Source organism: Ovis aries, chromosome 11, assembly GCF_016772045.2.
Source record: "Ovis aries strain OAR_USU_Benz2616 breed Rambouillet chromosome 11, ARS-UI_Ramb_v3.0, whole genome shotgun sequence".
NCBI lineage: Eukaryota > Metazoa > Chordata > Mammalia > Artiodactyla > Bovidae > Ovis > Ovis aries.
The window spans coordinates 30,911,096-30,934,282 of NC_056064.1; the positions used below are offsets into that span (position 1 = coordinate 30,911,096).

Consider the following 23,187-nt stretch of genomic DNA (forward strand, 5'->3'; position numbering starts at 1 on the left):
ATTTCCTTTAGGATGGACTGGTTGGATCTCCTTGCTGTCCAAGGGACTCTCAAGAGTCTTCTCCAACATGACAGTTCAAAGCATCTATTCTTCGGTGCTCAGTTTTCTTTACAGTCCAACTGTCAATCCATACATGATTACCGGAAAACCATAGCTTTGACTAGACGGGCCTTTGTTGGCAAAATAATGTCTCTGCTTTTTAATATGCTGTCTAGGTTGGTCATAACTTTTCTTCCAAGTAGCAAGCGTCTCTTAATTTTATGGCTGCAGTCACCATCTGCAGTGATTTTGCCGCTCAAAAAAATAAATAAATAAATTCTGCCACTGTTTTCATTGTTTTCCCATCTATTTGCCATGAAGTGGCAGGTATAGGAAAGGATTCTGTGGCAGGCCACCTGCTGGACAAGAAGAGATCAGTTATTTCAACAGTCTGTGTCCAACAGTATCAGCTTCCAGCCCTGAACATTACTGAAACTTCCCAGGGTGGTCTTGCTTGTTACTTTCTTTCCTTTTTTCAAACATCTTTTTTTTTAAATTAAATATGTATTTATTTGACTGAGCCAGGTCTTAGTTGCAGCATGTGGGAATCTTTAGTTGCAGTATGCTCATTCTTAACTGAGGCAGGTGCTATCTAGTTCCCTGCCCAGAGATCGAACCTAGGCTCCCTGCATTGGGAGCCTGGAATCTTAGCCACTGGACCACTAGAAAAGTCCCTTGCTTGTTACTTTTCACAAAATCCTCCACTGGCCTGTGTCCTTGAAGACAGTGATGTCAAAGTCAGGGGTTGTACCCGAAGGTCGGTTCAGCTAAACCCAGGGTGTGGTTGTGTTTTAGTTGCTCAGTCATGTCTGACTCATTTAAACCCCACGGACTGTAGCCCCCCAGGCTCCTCTGTCCATGGGATTTCCCAGGCAAGAACACTGGAGGGGGAAGCCATTTCCCCTCCAGCAGATCTTCCCGACCCAGGGATCAAACTCATGTCCCCTGCATTGTGGGTGGATTCTTTACTGCTGAGCCACCCAGGAAGCCCAAAACCCAGGGTGGAGGTCAACAAAAGAAGTTCAAGTCCTACGTTATGGACAGATACGACTGCCCCTTCTGAGGGGAGAACCTGCGGCTGGCTGATGCTCTGCTCCGTCTAGGGCTTGTGGTCCTTACCTGGCCCCACAGAGAGAAGATGCAACATTAACAACCACTCAGAGATGTTGCCTGCAACATGCCTATCCTGGCTTCCAGGCTCTGCCAATGTCACGCTTTGCAGTATGTGTGTTGGCCACCTTTACAAACCCTGGGTCCATACCTTAGGAATTTTGATTAGTGAACCAGGATTTAAAAATAGGTCTCAGAGCTTTGCTTGCTTGTCCTGGTAACTTTCCACCGCCACCGGCTGTCCCTCTTCAATGCTAATCATTAGGGAGCATCTTGGTTTGCAAACAGTAGAGAATTAAATAGAATTCTTGAACAAGCTTAAACAGAAAAGCTTATAAGCATACTGGGATGTCTCATGGAACTCGGCAACAGGAACGTGATTGATCCATAGAGGAGGATGGGCTGGAATTGGAGACTGGAACACCCTCCAGCCGCACTCTCACTGGCTCTCTGCATCCCTGTCAGCCAGGTTCACCATCTGTCCAGTTCATGTGGTTGAAAATGGCCACTCCTCACAGCTCCAAAATAGACATCTGTCTCCCAGTCCTATTTCCAAAATTTTTAGGGAAAAGGCCAGCCTGGCTAGGTGAGAGGCCATCCAGTGGGAACATCTAGGCTACACGAAACCCACCTCTGTAGCAGGTCAAAAGAGCATTGCCTTGTAATTCAGTGGAAAACCATTCAGAAGGGAACAAAAGGCAAGTATCACTTGCTTCTCACGTTCTCTTTTTTATCTTTCACTCTGTCGAAATCTCCCCTTCTCATCAGGGAAGCCAAGTCTTTTGGGAATGGAAATTACCCTTGCTCACATGCAGACATACACGCGCACACACGCACACACACACACACACACACACACACACACACACACACAAAGTAGGCTATAGTTTAGTGAAATTGAAAGGTAGCAAATTAAGTGTCATGGGCTTAACAACTCCATTTATTTATTTGTTTTAGTTTCCTGGGAAAAAAGACCAGAAAAGACTGTGATTCAAAATGGTGTGCCACTTCCCTTTCACCATATACCCACAATTGTAATTGTTTAACATCTTTTCCCTCCGAGGCTGTAAAAATTTTCATAGGCAGAGCCTGTGACTGCTTTATTTGCAGCCAGGTCTTTAATATCTAAAGTGGTATCTAGACCTTTAGGAAGAGATCAGTAAATATTGAGTGGATAAAATGAAGGATTGAACAATGTTAACCCAGTCATCTTACTGCCAAGTTCTCGAATGAAAGCCTTGCCTCAGAGGCCCCTGACAGCCCTACCAGTTTTTCCACCGATAATTATAGTCACAGTGCTTTAGTTCTTGTCATTTTATTTTTATCTTTTTTTTTTTTTTTTGCAAAAGCCTGGGGAAAGAAATTGTCATGTAAATTTGATTCAACGGTCTCTGTCCCTCCATCTTCAATTTGTTACCAAGACACAGAGATTCCTCTTTTCCATTTGTTTCTCAGATTTGACCTCTTCTCTCTGCTCTCACCACATCTAAGTGAACTTTCTTACTTTGCTGATGGATCGATAAGGGTCTTCACACCAGCGCTGTCTCCCCCATTCATGTTATCACAAGATAACATGAGGACATCACAAGATGTCCTAAAATCTCAATGTTACCATATAACTGTGCTGCCCAAAAAATACCTTCTAGAACTATGGTATGACATCCCTCATATGTAGAATCTAAAAAGAAATGATACAAAATGAACTTAACTTACAAAACAGAAAGAGACTCACAGACTTATGGCTGCCTAGTGGGGAGGAGAAGGAATAGTTAGGGAGTTTGGGAAGGTCATGTATACACTGCTCCATTTAAAATGAATAATCAACAGAGTGCTGCTGTATAGCACGTGGAACTTTACTCAGTGTCATGTAAGCCTGGACGGGAGGACGGTTTGGGGGAGAATGGATACATGTACAGATATGGCTGAGACCCTTAGCTGTTCACCTGAAACGGCTGTACCCCAATACAAAAAAAGTTTAAAATTTAAAAAAACTTTTAAAAGAGTTTAAAATTTGAAAAAATAACCTTCTTTCTACAGGATAAAGTCTGAGCAGTACAGCATAGAATTCAAGGCCCTCTGTCCATGAACCCCACTACCTTTTCTAGTCCCGTCTCCTACCACCCCACAGTAGGATCCCTCTCCTGGAACAAGGTGATATTCTGGGGGTACACTCCATAGTGGGTGGGGCCCGATGCAGAGTTATAATGTGAGGCCCTGTAAATGGTTACAGTTTCAGGTGGTGACAACACAGCGTTAGACTAAGCACAGGGCCCTTCGTGGGATGCCGGTGGCAGGTGATATGCTCACAAAGCTGGCCCTGGACAGGAGGTACCATGTTGATTCCATATTCTAGTTTGTAATGCGTGCTTCTTCCCTTAGTCAGCAATTCCCTTTATCAGCCCTCTTTCTAATAAGATTCTCCCTTGAAAAAGTAAAGGTTCTGTTCTTTTATCCTTGGTAGCCTCCTATGAATATGGATGTTTTAATCATGTGTTGCCTAACACTTTATTTCTCTGACTCATGTGTGGGTGTCTTTTCTTCCTCACTAGATTATTCACACCTTAAATTACTGTGTATCGTGGTCAGTGTCTGGAGATGCCTCAGCCAATAGCAAGGAATGACTGAATCCTTTTTGAGAGACTGAGTTGGTAGATTCATGCAAGACTGCGTGATCATCAAATTAGCCTGGGGTCCATTTGACCCCTAAAGATTTCTGGAGTCTTTGTACAAGTGATAGTATTTGGGGTCACGTTTCCTTTTGGAGGTTCATTTCAAGACCCAGCATTTCACATCTGACTTCTTAGAGCCATCGGTGAGGGAAGGCTTTCTTTCTTGCAGCCTTTTTCCTACAGTTTGAACATAACGCTTAGAACTATTCCAAGCCATGTCGCATCATCTCATGGGGAAAACTCTTGAGATTAAGAAACATCTCAGCGGCTTGAATTTGGAGACATACAAAGAAAGACCCTGGTCGAAGATGAAGCCAAGGGTCATGAAATATTCACACTCCAAGGGACCTCTGGGATCACCAGCTCATCCTTCTTGTTTTAGTAGGAAGGAGCCGAGTTGTGGAGAGGTGACGTATCTTTGACCAAGGTCACACAGCTATTTCATGGGAAGAGCAGGGCCTGGTCCCCTGAACTCTCGTGTGACTTGCAGGGGACATCCACTGATATATTTCAGCGACAGAGTTCTGGTAATCTTCTAACTGCAACTCATAAGTATTTTGCATGTGTACAAAGTAGGAATTCTGTGTAGATGCAAGTCAATTTTTGAATGCAGTTCACTTTGGTTTTCTCTGGGATTCTGGACTTTGACCCCCATTATCCAATATTCAGATGATTAAAAGAATTCGTATTTAGACAGAGGGCATGTTGCATACGCAGGACTTGAAAAAAGTATAGAGCAACGAGAGTAAAAAGCAGCGCTATAGGTCTGATGGAAAGATGGCTCTCAGGGTTACCAAGGGATGCTGGTTGCTAAGTAGGCTTCAGAGGATTCTACTGGGAGCCAAGAGCCCATTGTAAGAAGGTGATGCAGAAACAGAGCAACAGCCCACCACCATCTGCTGGTGAGAAAGGCTTCCCTCTGCTGTTGTTGCTAAGGAACCTGGGTGTGGTCCTCTGAATCTGAAGCTTTCCTGCATCTCGTGAGGCTTTATACCCCTGCAAGGAGGTTCAGTGGAGAAGGAAATGGCAACCCACTCCAGTATTCTTGCCTGGAGAATCCCATGGACAGAGGAGCCTGGTGGGCTACAGTCCATGGGGTCGCAAAGAGCCAGACACGACTGAAGCTACTGAGCACACAAGGACATTCAAAGGACTGAGAAGGGCTGGAGAAGCAGGGTTCTGCCGAGGAAAGGTGGCATCGTAATCCACCCCTCAGCCCTCATTCTGTGGATAAAGTCAACCCATCTGTTCCTAAGCAATGTCTCCTTGGAGGGTTGAGACTTTTTTAGATCAAAATCACAAAAGTAACATATTTAAGTTGGAAGAGATTTAGAGACGATCCAATCCAATGATTTTTCAAACTCTGATTCATAGAACTCTGACATTTCACAAGAGGTTCTGCATTTATTGTGCACCCTGGTCCTGGGTTTCATTTTGTTTGTGCTTTTCCTTCCATGTAGGATTTCAGCTTGGGAAAAAAAAAAAAAAAAGTTTTCAGTGATTTTTTTTTTTTAAGTTTAAGAGCACTTATTGCTGACTTTGTCTATCCTGTCCTTCATGGGAAGGAAGACTGGGGCCCAGAGAGGACTTCCTTGTGTTATTATTTTGAAATGTTGTTGGAAGAAGACTCTTGGGTTCACTCAGCAAAATTAGGGAATTGCTTTCACCTTCCCTGGTAGTCATGGCAATGCCATTGTTGGGCTGGATTTTGTGGAACATTAGAAGAAAGACGATGATGAATATATGATTCACCATATATATATACATATATATCACATATATATATTCATATGGATGATGAATATATGATTGGTTTAGTGAGTACATGTCTTCTGTTTATCATTCACCTTCTTTGAGGTGTTTTTTTTTTTAAATTTATTTCTCCTCCCACCCAAAAATGACTTACTAAATGTAAAATAAATACAAGTCAGGTTATGATGTTTGTTATGTTTCAATACAAATTAATTTAAAATTTGGGGGAAAAAATCTTGCTAGTCCATGCATTCTGGGGTTCTTTTAGAAAATATGAGCATTCTTAGAGGCTATAGAGGTGATGGCAAGTTATCTGCACAGAGACCATGGGTGAGGTGAGGCTAAGAGAGATTCACTTAAGAAAAATGGAGAATTTGGTAGGGAAAGAAAAAAAAAGCTGAGTGGCAGAAGGGTGGAACAGAAAATCAATCAAATACCAATAATATGATGGTCTTAGGAAGCCATTGCTTCCATGGCAGCATGGGAGGAGTGGTGGGTAAGGATAAAGATGATGCTCTTTGTAATAATTTTTTTAGATGGACCAAATACAAATGTAATGCACAGATCCCAGCAATTTCTTTGGGATTCTTTGTGTGATACAACTGCATGGGCCCATGTCACATCCTAGACAGAAAGTAATAAACCAGAATTCACAATTGCCAAAGAGTTGGGAAACACTAAGACACTGGGCCCATCTCTTGCTTCCTTTCTGGAGCAGGACCTCAGTGCCCCTAATCTGACCCATCTTTTGCATTCTGTTAAATACATATGAACTGAGAGCCATCACTGGAGTACTCATACAAACACAAACACTCTTCTTAGAATAAAAAATTAAACCTCTGTCCTACTCTCTTTCTTCTTTACTTCCTCATTGTACTGTTAGCCCATCTTTGCTTTCTCTTCTTTTGTCTTCTCCCTTTTCTGATAAAATGAGTAGTTCAGGACTGATTCAGACTCAGATTTCACTGGATCAAGCTTTCCCTGCCTGCCGTACATCAACATGCCCATGAGTACATGGCACTGTCTTGACTTGATATGTCACCTCTGCTGCTGATAGAAGCTGCTGCTTTATTTTTCAATTTTTATTTTTTTAAATTATGAAGTCATGAAGACACATTTACAGGAGACTTAGAAAAGACAGAACAAGGTTATATATAGTTTCACTATATATTACAATTATTTATAAGTAGAGAAAATGAGATTTTTAGGTGGGATTTCAATATCAAACTCTCAAAAATTAATAAATGAATATACAGAGAAGTAGAAGGATATGTGTGCAAATGCCTGCATAGTAGTGTTCAACTCTCTGAGACCCCATGGACTGTAGCCCACCAGGCTCCTCTGTCCATGGGATTCTCCAGGCAAGAACACTGGAGTGGGCTGCCATGCCTTCCTCCAGCGGAATCTTCCCAACCCAGGGATTGAACCCACATTTCTGACGTCTCCTGCATTGGCAGGTGGATTCTTTACCACTAACACCACATGGGAAGCCCAGAAGAATATAATAGACCTGAAAAGCCCTGTGAAGAGAAGCTTTTGTATATATTGATACTATATATATAGTATTAATATACAGAAATTTTATGAATTTTTGTCTAGCTAAAAAATTTATAACATTCTGATTCCGCTTGTTTGACTTAGTATGATCAGAATGCTAGATTTCTAATCTGTGTTCACGCAAAACTTTGATACAGTCCCATGTGTTTTGGCATCTAGTATTACTGCTGAAAGTCTAGAAAATGTATACTTTTAGAAGATAAGTTTATTGTTTGAAACTCTGGACCCTTGTAATTACTTGGGAATCATTCTGAAGGCTTGAATTGGGTCATCTACACAAGTATTATGCAACCGGGGAGCTGAGGGTTTCCCAAATCAGACTCCCGTGCCATACAAAATGTATATTTAAGTCAGGAATAAATCCAGCCTGTAAGCAAACAAAACAAAATATTGAGGTCAGAATATAAAGAAAGAGTAGAAACAGATTCAAGGGTTATATATGTAGTGTATAACAAAATTGATATCTAAAATCCATTTGATTAGAAATTATGTTAGAATAATTAGTTAACAATTTGTAAAAATGATGAAAACCTTTTTTAATACCATATACCAAATTTAACTCCAGATGCATTACAAAGTCATATACAAAACCCCAGATCTTAAAGATATAAGAACATTTAAATGAGTATATAATCTGGAGATGAAAAGGATTTTCCAAAGTATATACCAAAGATAGAAATCATAAAAGAGCTTTTAAAAAGATTGCATATAGAAATGTTAAATGCCAAAAACCATTGCACTCAAAACTGAGTGGAAACTAAAACCCAGGGGGAATTTACAACATATGACTATGTTTAATGTGCTTCAGATAAAAATAGCTCTCCCAAAACCTATAAGAAAATGTAATGCCAGTGGAAAACTTTGCAAAGACTGTTATCAAGTCATTCACAAAAGAAAAGATACTAATAATCAACAAATCTATGAAAATGTGTCTAACTTATTAGAAAGTATAATGGATACCAATCAAATTAGTAAGGCTTTTTTCTTCTTTAATAGCATTGATAATAAGGATGTAGTGAAAGGGAAACCCTCCACTAGTCCCAGAAGGAGTACAAATACATCACTTATGCAGGAAGAAAAATTAAATGTAAAATAAAAGGAGATTTGTTAAACAGTTATTGGTGCATTACCAGATACTCTGTAGTCACTAAAAAAGATGATGTACATATATACCCCTGATCCCCAAAATGACGGTATATTACCAATGAAAAAGAAAGTCACAAAACAGTATAAAAATGGGGTCTCATTTTTTCACATAGTATATTTGCTTATATCTATATCTCAAACCTACTTTTTTTCCTCAGAATTTCCTAGAATGTTTGTTAAAATATATTTCCAATATAGCACAGGACTATTGGACCATAGTCTCCAGGAAAGGTACCAACGAGATACTATTTTGTTTTCTTTCCCCCCCCCCCCCAGGTCCCAGGTGACTCTTGATATAAGATAAATTGGGGAAATCCTGATCTAAACTAAGCTAATCTCTTCTTTTGCTTTGTATTAAACTGCAATCCGGAGAGATTCTGGAACCAGTCTAAACTACAGCTTCGTAGGAGTGGGGGATGGGGGTGGGAGTTAAAATTATGTGTGCTACATTCCAGATGAGTGATCCCGTTTTAGAGCTTCAAGCTTGTTCAGACCAATATTATTAAATCAAATTCCCATCAGCCTCCTTCTATTTTGGTCAGACAGGTAACAGAACTTCTCTTCAGCTCCTCTGCTTCACATTCAGTAACGAGCTTCCTTTGTTGATGGCAAATGGAAAGTTTTCCATTTCCACTGTTCCCTAGCAATGTGACATTTTCAAACAGTAGCACAAAACTCTTTAAATAGAAAAGATCCATTTCTACTCTATCGTGACTCAGTAACAGCCTCAGGATTCTTCTCAAACTTTCCTAAAAATGTCATCTTTGGGCTGGACTCAAGAGGAACATTTCAGCCAAGGAGACACATTTTCCACTCTGTCAGGAATGAGCCAGCATGGGGTTGGAACATAAAGTGTTTTGTAATCCTCAGAAAAGCAATACTTCTCACCAAAACCATGGCAACAACTCTGTGTGATGCTGTCAGAGCCTGGGATCATTCAGGAGCCTCATCCTAACCAGAGACACGGCTGAGCCATTCACCTGTGTTGGTGAGAATGGTACCCTACATGACTGTTGCTATGGAGACACTATGGACAGTGATACTGAGCTGAAGGTCCCTTGTGCTTAGTTACCAAGGAAGCAGTAAAAATGAAACATGCTTCATGTTTTAGTGGCTTCTGATTCTTCATTTGAAAGGATACCTTCCAATGGAAGAAATACATTAAAACATAGGGTTTAGTGTGGCAGATGTTACCATTTTATCATCCAAATTGTTTCATTTGAAATTTGCACCCATGAGGCTAAACTTTAGAGTCCAAAGTCTATGTGGCAAGAGGAATGTTACTATATCCATCAATCCCTATATTTCCTTCCTCTTCTACCTGAAACTCTTGAGAGACGTGCCCAGCTAGACCTGGTCCTTCCCATCCTGGCTGGCTCTGCTCTGCTGGGCACAGGCCACTGTCATGTTCTGATTGCAAGCCAGTGGTGTGTAGACATATTCTAGCTGCTGCTGCTGCTGCTGCTGCTGCTAAGTCGCTTCAGTCGTGTCTGACTCTGTGAGACCCCATAGGCGGCAGCCCACCAGGCTCCCCTGTCCCTGAGATTCTCCAGGCAAGAACACTGGAGTGGGTTGCTGTTTCCTTCTCCAATGCGTCAAAGTGAAAAGCGAAAGCGAAGTCACTTAGTCGTGTCTGACTCTTAGTGACCCCATGGACTGCAGCCCACCAGGCTCCTCTGTCCATGGGATTTTCCAGGCAAGAGTACTGGAGCGGGATGCCATCACCTTCTCCGCATATTCTAGCTACCATCTTTAAAAAATGTATTTTATTGAGGTAGAGTTGATTTACAATGTGTTGATTTCTGCTCTCCAGTGAAGTTGATTCAGGTATATATATATATATAAAATCTTCTTTTTCATACTGTTTCCCACAATGGTTTATCACAGGATGTTGAATATAGTTCCCTGTGCTGTACAGTAGGACCTTGTTGTTTATCCATTCTTTCTATACTAGTTTGCATCTTACAAGCCTAAACTCCCAATCCATCCCTTTCCTCAACACCCTTTGGCAACTGTCCTCCATGTTTGGGAGTCTGTTTCCTACGTGTTTGCCCAACACACAGATGTGCTCATTTGTGTTGTATTTTGGATTCCACGTATAAGTGAGATCATGTGCTATTTGCCTTTTTCTGACTTACTTCTCTTAGTGTGATAATCTCGAGGTCCACCCATGTTGCTGCAAATAGCAGTCTTTTTCATTCTTTTTCATGGCTTAGTAATATTCCATTGTGTGTGTATACCACAGATTTATTTATCCATTCATCTGTAGATGGTCGTTTAGGTTATCTCCATATCTTGGCTACTGTGAATAGTACTTCTAGCTCCCATTCTTGAGCTGGGTATCCAGTCTCAGTCCCAGCTACATTCAGAGAACCTATTCCTGGTCTTGCACTATCCTTGACCCTGAAGTTTCTATATATTCTTTAATAATCTTAAACAGGATAATGCTTCCCTGGCTGGTTAGGGTTCACACTTATAATTATAGAATATTAAAGCAATGTATCCCCTCTGCTTCCAGAGAGGTAGGTTCTTGAGGTGATGGCAGAACTTGCTACTCACATCCTAAAATTCATTTGAGGGGGCGGGTGGGAAAGCAGGCTAGAGTAGTCAAGACACGTTTATAAAAGAAGGTTGATAGAAGATCCTCACTACCAGGCATGAACATCTATTCTTAAGTCTAGAATAATTCAAATAGTGTAGAACTGGGACAGGAAAAGCCAGAAAAAATGAGAAAATCAGAATTGAGAGCCCAGAACTTCTGAATAAAGAAGCAACTTGATTAGTATAAACATCTGGGTTTGTACCAAGAACACTGCTGCTGCTGCTGCTAAGTTGCTTCAGTCGTGTCCGACTCTGTGTGACCCCATGGACAGCAGCCCACCAGGCTCCCCTGTCCACAGGATTCTCTAGGCAAGAATACCAGAGTGGGTTGCCATTTCCTTCTCCACCAAGAAAACTAAGTTGGACTAATATCAGTCTTGAAGAGAATTTAATATAGTAGAGCTGATATTTTTATGATTAGATAAAATCACTAATCTCAGTATTGTGTAGAAAAGAACAGCATGTACTGAGGATTCCTTCTTGTTCTAAACTTAATATCTTCTCAGATCTACTTATTGGTTCCTAGGCAATTTATGGAAATTTCTAGAATGACATAAATGTTGCCTAACTCAAATTGGTCACAGTAATCACCATGCTTTATTTTAACATTCAGGGGACACATCACATTGTTTTTTATTATCTCGTTTTGTCCTTAAATATAACATTGTAGAGATTTTTATTTTTTTAATAAAGAAACTTACTTAAAAAAAAAAAGAAGCAACCTGAGTATAAACACAGGACTCTCAATTCTGATAACGATGACTAGAAGAATGCAAAACTAGAGGGGGGAAATTGCTTTGTTTCTGAAAGCTAAAACAGATTGACACTTGAATGCCAGAACCATATGAGAGCACGTTGGGATGATGTGGAAAAGATATCAAGAACTCCCTCCCTTTCACCTCCCAAAGAAAACCATATGGCCTCAAATGAAGTGAAGAGAGAGCTTCATGGATACCTGTAGTGTGTAGCTGGTTGGACCGGGGAGCAGGGGTTAGGCTTGGACTGGAAAGCAACCCTCTGCTCAGAGTATTTTTAGCTACAGTGGAGCGGTGGAGGTTTGCCAAGGGCTCTGGGGACACAGATGACCACAGCAAGCTGAAAGCAGGGAGGGAAGTAAAGCACGAAGAGACCATCAGGAATGGAGGCCGGGCAGTAGCTGAGGACAGCTGCGTCCATAGGTGTAGGCCACTGGCGGTACGGTTTTGGCCCAGCGTCAGGACTCTCCCAGGTGCAGCAGGAAGCGGGCGCAGAAAGGGATGTGGTCATTCAATCTCCACCTCTAGCCTTGGAGCTTTGCCAGACCTGGAGACGCTTCCCAGGGACAGATGCCACTGCCAGGATCATCCTGCCCTTGGCCGTCTGGCCTTTCCCTCTAGGCGTGGAGCGCTGACCTGACAGCCTGCCCACCAGTCCTCCACTGGAGGGAAGGACTACAGAAGCTCCCAGGTGACAAGAGGGGCAACGCCAAGGGCGCTGGGTGACCAGCCACGCTTCACTTAGCTAGTGAGAAGAACATAATCTTTACAGTTTACCCAGCTAGTTGCCATTTCTGATATACTCTAGTCATTCTTGAGTACCCTGATTTCCTTCTGATATCATTTCCGTTCAGCCTGAAGAATCTCCCTAAGTATTTACTGTAGTCAAGTCTGCTAGCAAACAAATTATCTGATTTTCTCCTCTACCTGAACTACCTTTATTTCACCTTCATTCCTAGAGGATATTCTGTGTTCTGGGTTGATAGTTTTTGTTTGGTTTTCATTTTGTTTTATTTTCTGAACTTTGATTTCTGCTGAGAAGTCTGTGGTTATTTAAATCAATGTTTTCCTTTATGTAATGTTTTGTTTTTCCTGGCTACTTTCAAGATTTTCTCCTTCTCTTTGGTTTTCAGCCATTGGATTATGATGAATCTAAGTGTGGTTTTTCTGTGACTATATCTGGTTTGGGGTTTGTTGAACTTTCTGAATCTGTAAATTTCTGTTTTTCACCAAATTTGGGGAGCTGTGGCAATTATTTATTTTTCTGCTCTCTTTCTGGGGCTCTAGTGAGCCAATTATTATATATACATCAAGTAGATCTAATGATCTAATTGATGCCTTAGAACTGTGGTGTTGGAGAAGACTCTTGAGAGTCCCTTGGACTGCAAGGAGATCAAATCAGTCAATCCTAAAGGAAATCAGTCCTGAATATTCATCGGAAGGACTGATGCTGAAGCTGAAACTCCAGTACTTTGGCCACCTGATATAAAGAGCTGACTCATTGGAAAAGACCCTGATGCTGGGAAAGATTGAAGGCAGGGAGGAGAAGGAGATGACAGAAGATGAGATGGTTGGATGGCATCACTGACTCGACAGACATGAGTTTGAGCGAGCTCTGGCAGTTGGTGATGGACAGGGAACCCTGGCATGCTGCAGTCCATTTAGTCGCAAAGAGTCAGACACAACTGAGCGACTGAACTGAACTGAACTGAACTGAACTAACTTGAATGAGATGATGTTATTAACAGACTTTTTGATACTGGGGTGCAGGAACCTGAGGGTCTGACCACTTTTTTCATCATTTTCTCTCTCTTCTTCAGGTTGCTCTGTGTTCAAGTGTCCTGACTTGATACTCATTCTTTTGTTAGGCCTTTTGGTGAATTTTTTTTTTTTTTACTTCAGATATTCTACTGTAAATCTTGTATTTTCATTTGATTCTGTTTTGTGTGTTCAGTCCTAAGATGGAGTCACATGAGACTGTTCAGCGAAGCACAGTCTAGCCTCCAAAAGGAATTGATAGCAATTGAGCAACATTGGTCTCTCCATGAAGGTTGGCGAGAAGCCAGTTCAAAACCCATAGCAACACCTTTAAAAATTACCTGTTTTCATTACCCTTTCAGAATATCTTGGTTTTTTTATGTTTATTTATTTACATATTTTTGTGCTGGGTCTTCCTTATTACACGGGCTTTTTCTCCAGCTGTGGCAAGCGGGGACTACTATTCCTTGTGGTGTGCAGGCTCCTCATTGTGGTGGCTTCTCTTGTTGTACAGCACGGGCTCTAGGGCTCAGTAGCTGCAACTCCCGGGCTCTGCAGCACGTGGCACAGGGTTAGTTGCTCCACAGCATATGGGATCTTCCCAGATCAGAGATCGAACCCATGTCTCCTGCATTGGCAGGTGGGTTCTTTACCACTGAGCCGCCAGAGAAGCTCGTCTCAGTATATCTTATGACTGCATTTGCTCTGAAGCCTCACTGTGGAATAGTGAATGAACTTGAAAGACAGCTGTATAGCCTTTTCATTTTTCTTCTCTCCACTCGAACTTTCTCTTCATAAAAGCAATGCTTGTTCTCTCTTTTCATTATAAGGTGATCAAACCAGTCCCTCTTTTGAAAATTTCTGCTGTTTCTATTCTCATCCTGAGCATCTTAAACCCAGGAATCAAGACAGCAAACTCTGAATCTCCCTGAGAAAATGTATGTGTCCAAAGATAGATTCTTTTAGGGGGTTAAGTGACAAGAGAAGAAGGAAATCATAAAAATATTACACTCATAATATATATCATATATATAACTTACATACATAAATATATGTGATATATATATATAATCTGCTTGTGCTACAGATAGTAACAGAAAGTTCCATAATTTATAGTTTGTTCAGTTTATAGTGTTTTACATTTTCTAACTGAAGCGTGACTCCATTGGCCCTTCTCTGAATTCCCAGGTGAATTCCAGACTCTCATGTTAGTACTATTTATTATTTTAATGTTTATTTCATTCATTTATTTGGCTGTACCAGGTCTTAGTTGTAGCACACTGGATCTTGCAGCTTCATTGTGGCATACGAACTCTTAGTTGCAGCCTGAGGGATCTAGTTCCCTGGGCCGCCAGCACTGGAAGCATGGAGTCTTAGCCACTGGGCTTCCAGGGAAGCCCCAATGCTACCATTTATTGATGACTTATGGTACCAGGCACTCTGCTAAGCAACCTGCATACGTGTTTTAATCAAAGTATAGCAATCCTACAGGGCATTGTTCCCATTTACAAATGAAAAAGCTGAGGGCCAAAGAGGTTGAACAACTTTCCCAGAGTTATCCACCCAGGAAAGGGCAGTCCCAGGTGGGATTGGAACCCAGGTGACACTTCCGAGACCAAACTTTCTTTACACTGTCTCCTGTTTTGAACTCATGGCAGCATTTGATGGCATTCATCTCCCAGGTAGCATAGCGGGGGAGACAGTGTCACACTGAGAGGAGGAGACTGGACTTCCAGTCTCTGGTGGCCACTCACTTGCCGGAAAACCCTGCAACCCCTCAGCTTCTCTCATCCTTTCTTGTCCATGTCTACAACAAAATGCAAGTGTCCTTCACACACTTCAGACTTTCAGAACTGTTCTAGAAATAATATGAGAAGAGTGATCATGCAAAAAAAGATACGAGGCAAATAGAAGTGGTCGCAATCAGTCTTAGCCTAGCTCACATACTAACACTTCTTTTTCTAAGTTTTACAGTTACGACTCCAGCAGAGAAGGACCCAAGAACAGCTGGCTAACCAAGGCATCGTACCATGTGAGTAGCTCTGCTTCTTATGGACTGGTCTGTATGGGGGTGGCAGGGGGGCGTGCAATTTGGGAGCTGGAAAGCACCTCAGAGGTCATAATCTAATTTCATGGATCAGTCTCCCCAGATCCTCACGGACTCTGGGTCAGCAGGAATCCTTAGAGGCTTTGTCCCAAATGCTACTCACCTGCCAGGGCTTCCCTTTACTCATAGAGGTTGTACCTAAAATTCTAATGTAGTGGATTTGATTACAAGACAAACACAATTCTATGGGCCTCCATCCCCCTCTATTTTTAGAATTGGACATAATCACTATTCTTCCTGGAAGCGTCAATTGTATCATCTTTCTCTCACCTCCTTGGTTTCAAACTATTTGAGTACTTGAGTCCCCAGTTAATTGAATATTGTCAATTGCTTCCTTTCTGGAATAATGAGCAGCAATACCACTCTAGTATAAATGGTATAACATTGAATTACTGGCCATCATTTGGGTCAAAGAAGAAGAATTATCCTATCTTTTGGAAGGTATATTTGAAATTTCCTACCTTGAAACTTAAAAACTTCAAGTTTAGCAGTTGAAGCTACCTTCTGGTTAGCTATAAAAACAGGAAAAGTACCAAATAAATGGAATCACCATGTAAGCTCCTTTAGGTCACACTTCCTAACTTCTTCCCGCAGAAGTTAAATTTTTTAATTTTTTAATTAAAATTTTAAAAGTCAAAATCCATAATGACTCCTGCAGAAATCCAGGACCTTGTCCAGACTGTGACTTCATAGTTAAGCATGCAACAAGCAAGCATTTGCCCTTGATTGAATGTCCTACAATTAGTAACCTTTGTGCCCTGTGATCCAAAGTCTAAACATTTTAAGTATAGTCAGTGCTTCAGAACCAGAAAAGAACTAAGAATATTTCAAACTCTTTCCTTTGGGAGTTCAGATGAAGTTCTTTGTTCGTGGCTCAGCCCTGCAAAGAATAAACAGCAGGTGACCTATGGCAGAACAACTTTTTTTAGCGATTTGCTAAGCACAAAAGAAAGATCTCACCCTGCAACTGGAAGGCTGCTTCGATCAAATGTACAGTTAAAATGAGAAACCAAAGGCACAAGGCTGTGTGGCCTGTTTCATCTTAGCCAGCCCAGCAAGGCAGGTGTTCAAACACAGAAGAGACTCAGAGTCTACAGGCTTCAAGTCAGTTAAATACATTGGCACTCAAAGCCGACCAGGCCAGTCTTATTTCTGAATCCTGTTGCAAATATGTAGAATTGAATTTGTTTAACCACCATCTAGAAGAACGATTCACTAACAGTGAAATGTAGACAAGTGTAGATCCACCAGGATCCTCTCAGCAGACCACAGTCTCTACCACATGCCCTCAAATATAAGATGAATACGTCAGTTTCAGTGGGATTAAAATAATCAGTTCTTTCATGGGGGCTTCCCTGGTGGCGTAGAGGTAAAGAACCCATCTACCAATGAAGGAGACTTGGGTTTGATCCCCGGGTCAGGAAGATCCTCTGGAAAGGAAATGGCAAGCCTCTCCAGTGTTCTTGCCTAGGAGACCCCAAGGGCAGAGAAGCCTGGCTGGCTACAGTCCACGGGGTCCCACAGAGTTGGACACAACTTGGCAACTAAACAATAACAACAGCAATCCTTCATGGGCATTGCTTTCCTTAATTCTGGAAAGGAAATTGAAGTAGAGAGACCCAATACCTTTACATCTGTTCAAGCTCTTCACAACTGATTTAAAGTTTAACGTACATGTTTAAATAATCCAAACCTGGGTCTTGCAGCTGCCATTTGGAGGAGAATAAAATTTTTTTTGAAGTTTCTGGAGTTAAAGTTCAGAAATAAGACACCTAATAAAAACAGGAATGAATCCAATGGCACATTTTTACATAACACCCCTCTGTAAGGTATGCAAATTTAATGTCCATTTGCAGAATAGGGTCCAAAGGAAATAGAATATGTTGTTATCCAGGATTTCCAGAATCAGATAGTGTGGGGCTTCCCCAGTGGTTCAAATGGTAGAGAATCTACCTGCAGATCAGGGGACACAGGTTCAATCCCTGAGTCAGGAAGATCCCCTGGAGAAGGGAATGGCAACTCACTCCAGTATTCTTGCCTGGAGAAACCCCATGGACAGAGGAGCCTGATGGGCTACAGTCCATGGGGTCGCAGAGTTGGACATGACTAAGTGCCTAACACTTTGCCTTTTTTTCATTTTGTCCAGGATTTCCAGAATCAGACAGTGTATATATTAATGAAATACTGCTTAACAAAAGCTTTGCATCCATAGCCCATTGTGTCTTGAAGACAGTTGCTGGGGGAAAGTCCTACGAGTCATGCGGTGTCGTTTCCTTTTTAATTCAGCAAAGTGAGAACGGTAGCTCAAGCAGCATCAGTTTCCCATAGTCTTCAGCCAGCTCCTCTCCAAGCGTGTCACTTCTGCTGTAGAAAATTGTCAGAGCTACAGCAGGTGCACCCAGCCCCGTGCAGGCCCAGCCCCTAGATCTCAGGGACTCAGCACTTCTGGGGAAGCCAGATCCAGACAAGCCTCTGCACCTGCTGAGATGGGGAGCCCAGATGGTAACCCCATTGACCCAGAGCTTAAACATTAGTCTCTTTACTCAGCCACCCACCACCACCAGGCACGCGTGTGTAAAGGCAGTTGCTCTAGAGAAGGAAGCAGGAACTCACAGTCTCTGGGTCTTTTCTGCTCAATCAGATTCAACATATTTCATGATGACCCAGACTCTGTGCAGGCTGGTATGCTGGGTGCTGTGGGGACCACTGTGAGCACAACTGTACTTTGTAGAGGCTCAAGATTTTAGGGGGAAAGGTACAAGAAACACAGAAGGTGGGACCAGTTATATTTCCCAAGAGGGCTTTTTATGTCTTCCTTCTATCATTTGAATTTTCTGAAGCAGAAGAAAAGAGGAAAGGAGGAAGAAAGTGAGTAGACCGGAGGGAAGGAAAGCCGACAGTCATTGGAGATCACCTAATTTGATGATTTTTGGTGTTTTTTTGATAGTTAAATATATTGTGTGCTATGTGTGTCTACACACACACACACATACTGGCTGGAACAGGGTCAGGGGCCTCTGCCCCACTCACTCGCCCCCCCCTCACCCCTTTAGATAACCCTGTTTCTCTTCCCCAGGGTCCTCTTCAAACAGAGTTTGAAAACCCTGCCCTAGTCCATGTCTCACTGTCTTTAACCTTCACGAAACTAGGATTGGAGAGGCCTCAGAGATGCGTCAAACATCCCAAAGCCAAAGCCCAAAGCGATCCTATTTACAAACTTGAACCGTGAGACTTTAAACGCATGCACAGTAAAATGATAACACAGCCTTACATTGTCCATAACACCGGAAATAACTGCAGTACTCCCCCTGAATTTTCAAACTTGTTATAAATTGCTCTAGCGGAGAGCTGCTGGCCAGGTGAATTGTTCATTGTCCTTCTGTTACTACCAGGTAGCCCTGCTGGTTTAGTTTGTTCACAGAAACACCTGCTCTCCTTGGACAGAATTAGTCTTGAGTTGTACATTAGATTGACCCAAGGCCGTTGCCCATTGCAAAAAGAAGAAATTGAAGTCCCCTCCTGTTGCAGCAGCTGAGGCCAAAACCTGCATCTCTTGATCCTGGAGCAGCAGCCAGCACAGAGCCCCTTTAAATAATGCAAAAGTGCTCTCAGCCAGAAGCACACCCCCAGGCTGGCTTCTAAGATTGCTTTCACATTTATAATATCAGTGGTGGAATTCACATTTTAAAAAGAGTTGGTAAACCTGAGTGAACTAGCCTCTCGATGTTAGTGTAGAATTTATGGTTCAGACTCCCTTCCAGAATCCCACCTCTGAATCTCAAGAGGAAAGTTTCAAATTGCCTACTTGTCACCGTCAACTGGAATTCAGAAGCATGGCTCCGCCACCGTCCCCATCAGGCTCAAGGCTGCAAGAGGACATCAGGGTTCTCATTTTTTCTTGTTTTGGGACACAGCCCAACCTCCTGTCCTTCCTGGACACCTGTGGGCAGGCTCAGGTCTGGTCATCATTTCTCATGCAGGTTTTCTCCACTACATTCTTCTCTTTGGGAACCAATCTCCTGGGTTGGAGGGTAAATGCTGTGGCTCAGATGGTAAAGAATCTGCCTGTAAAGCAGGAGTCGTGGGTTCGATCCCTGGGCAGGAAAGATCCCCTGGAGAAGGAAATGGCAACCCACTCCAGTATTCTTGCCTGGAGAATCCCATGGACAGAGGAGCGTGGCGGGCTACAGTCCTTGGGGTCACAAAAGAGTTGGACATGACTGAGTGACTAACACATTCCTCCTGAGTTCAATTTTAAATACTGTTTTATTCCAACCCCTTCAGAATTCTTAGTGCAGAAAGAGAATTAGCTCTGAGTTTTCGATGGAAAAAAAAAAAGTCATAGAGCTGTTCAGTAGATATTTTGACCATCTGTTGGGAGAAAAGCCCCATGGAACACCGAAGAGTTAGACGTTAATTCTGTTTCAAAGAGCTTACCGTCTAGAATGTTCTCTCAATTCTCCTGCTTAATTATGCCTGTTAATAATATTGGACGTCTTACCACTACATGGAGTAGGTTTCTGGGAGACCTGAAGGACAGAAATGACTTTCTCTCTCCTTCTGCTAGTACACTGGGGCTGATCTCTATGAATCCAGGGGAGAGAAGCAGGAACATTGAGTTGATTGTCCTGGAATCCAGAAAATGGCATTAGAAAACTGAAGTCGATTACAGAAGCCCAGGGGGCACCCAAAAGGCTGCAACTTCTCCGCCGAGACTCAAAGAAAGCCCGCTGGCCAGAAAGAAGCATCTGGGCAGCTTGGTTCCGGGGTCTGATGGATGTCGATGAATGGAAAGATACGATGAGCTGTGTGTGAATGGTGCTGCCTTTATTTGTTTTGCAGACTAATCCAGGCCTCCGCAGCCACATACTTACGGCAAAGCCTTGGTAAATCCCTGGATTCTGTGCTCCTCCTCCTGAATAGCGAGAGGCGTCACGGGCCGGTCCCTGCACCCACAGCACACGCAGCGTCTTGATAGTTTTGAGAAGCTGGCGGGGCAGAGTCTTCCTTCCTTTCCTCAATGCCTTCATCTGACTTGGCTTCTCCCCACAGCACCGCCCCCACCCCCACTGTTGGCTGTTTGAGCAGAACACGGCACAAGGGTTTCATCTGTCCTCCTTCCCTCCCTCCTAACATCTCAAATGTGGAGTGGGAAAAAAGCCTCCTCGGTTTTCATACCAAGCCCACTTGGATCCAAAATCCTAACTTCTCTATTTCCCCCAACTCTTTCCTTCATCTCTAGTTCCTTGCTCCTTAGAAATTAGTGCGCTAGTGATGCAGGCATCACGTGAATGTATCTGTGGACCCTTCTGAGAAATTCCAGAGTATTCATGTAGAAGGCATTGAATTCCCTAAGCATGCAAGCCAGGCTGTAATATTACAAAGCTCCATTGGGAAAAGGCAATTTTCAGGCCCCCTGCGACTATCCTTTGGGTCCTGAATGGGCCATCTGTTGCCACCCTAAAGAGATGAGACAGTTTCCAAAGTATTAACCACACGTGCATAGCATGGATCCCATTTGTTTGGAAGAAAAATACTCCTGGTCCAATTTGTCTTTAAAAGCAAAGCCAATGGACTTCCCTGGTGGTCCAGTGGTTAAGAGTTTGCACTTCCATTGCAGGAGGGTGCGGGTTCGATCCCTGGTTGGTGAGGTAAGATCCCCCATGCCATACAGCATGACCAAAAAAAAAAAAAAAAAAAGCAAAGTCAAGAGGACAAGCATTGCTAAACCTGTTTGTAAGTGGGAAACTGAGAACATGGGAAGGCTCTTAGACTTGTTCAAGGCTGCACCAGAAATAGATGGCAAAGCAAGGACAGAACCCAGAGGGATGGCTCCCAAAACTTTAGTCACCCAAGACTTCAATTATACCCATGACTGCTGTAGAACTTCCCTGGTGGCTCAGGGGTTAAAGCGTCTGTCTGCAATGGGTTTGATCCCTGGGTCAGGAAGATTCCCCTGGAGAAGGAAATGGCAACCCACTCCAGTATTCTTGCCTGGAGAATCCCATGGACAGAGGAGCCTGGTGGGCTACAGTCCACAGGGTCGCAAAGAGTCGGACATGACTGAGCGACTTCACTTCACTTCACCTCACTGTAGGGCTTGTATTTAAATCAGTTTTGTCTTCCTCCCCCCAAACCCCTATATATATGAATTATTATCCATATATCTGTCTTTGATTAATTAATGGCATATAAACTTACCAGCCAGTGCTTTTTGATGAGAACAAGCAGTTCTAAACCAAGTTGTTCTGCTTCTAGGCAGCAACTATGAAAAGTGGCAGTTTATGAAACTAAGCAGCCTTTCTCTGAGCAAACACGCCCTTTTGCTTCAGCTCTTTGAAATACTGAGAAATCAGTCGTAGACATCAGGCACCCCTTTTTGAAGTCTCTGATTCCCGAGTACATCTGTAGATTCCCATCTACAGATCAGGACCTACTTGCCATGGAAATGCCAGAGAACCAGAATCCCCCTGTGGGGCTTGTCCGAACACAGACCCTCTGTCCCTCCACCTCTCACCCAAGCTTTGGATTCTGTAGGTCTGGGTGGGGCCTGAAAATTGGTACTGTTGGCAGGTTTCCAGATGATGCCAAAGATGCTGGTCCAGGGCCACACTTTGGGAACCACTGCCCCAGCTGCTGCCCCAGAATACCAGCTCTTGGATGCAGCCTCTTGGTCCTGACCCGAACACCAGAGGAGGAGGTGGGTTCTCCCCTCCAAGCCGGAGGGGAGAAGGCAGGCCCCCCCTCGTCCACCAGAACTGCCCCTAGCCCCAGGCTTCTCTCCCTAACAGATTGTCAAGGGCCCTCCAGTCTGTTTTCTCTTTTTTCCGGGTCCTTGTTGGAGGCAGGAGGTTAGAAGCAGGGGGCCACCGCAGGAGGTCTGTTCTTATCTTGGGATCTTTTCCTGAGCTCTAAGTAAGCAAATGTTTATACACACTGCTGACCCAAATTAGCTGGAGCTGCGCGGACAGAAATAGGAATAGCCCGTGACTAAACTCCTCATCGAGAACAAGAATTCCCCTGTGAGAAGCGATTCATCTTCCTCCCAGGGGATGAGTGAGACGTGTGGCTGACTGAATTTACAACTGTATTTTAATTTGGAATCACACTGACTTAATTTTTTTTTAATTTAGCAATCCAAATTCCTGTTTCAATCCTAAATGTCAATGTCCCTTAAATACAAAATGTTGCCATTTGATACTCCCAGGGCTGTCAGCAGAGGAGGATTTTCCAAAAAGTCAATGTGGTGCTCCGGGATGCAGTTTCACTTTCCTTGGCCCTTGGAGGGAGGGGCTGAAACTCTCTTTTTTCTGGAATCCCAGAAAAGATACATGTCAATCACAGAGGCCATGGCAGGCCAACCCAGTGCCCCGTGTAACATTCTTTAAGTCCTAGAAAGAAAAGCGTGGGGTACAACCCAGTGTGTGAATCTTTTTAGCTTCCTTCCCAAGTCCTTGCTGAATGGTCATAGCCTCTCCCACCCTGTGGCAGAAGGTTCCAGAAGACCGTTGTGCGCCTGGCATCAGAGAACTGGACTGTTCAGTCATTTCACAGGGGAACTGTTACCACCAAAGAGTGATGAATTGTAACTCTACAGGCTAAGATACAGGAAATGCAGCATTTCGTGGAAGAGTTAATAAGCTCCACTAATAAGAACTGAAAAGCCTCAGGGATAAGAGAAGCAGATAAATTC

The 23,187-nt window shown here is 43.0% G+C and overlaps 1 protein-coding gene across 8 annotated transcripts in view; it reads left to right on the plus strand.

The window, feature by feature from the left end:
* Positions 1 to 23,187, plus strand: part of MYOCD (myocardin) — an 88,384-nt gene that overhangs the window by 15,734 nt on the left and 49,463 nt on the right. For 6 of the 8 annotated variants that reach the window (XM_027974867.2, XM_042255682.1, XM_042255681.1 and 3 more), the window contains exon 2: positions 15,354 to 15,419. In XM_027974867.2, coding sequence (XP_027830668.1) covers positions 15,354 to 15,419 — 66 coding nt within the window. Of the gene's footprint in view, positions 1 to 15,353; positions 15,420 to 20,336; positions 20,381 to 23,187 lie in introns of those variants that run through there. The other 2 variants (XM_027974868.3, XM_060394835.1) reach the window with 2 other exon arrangements.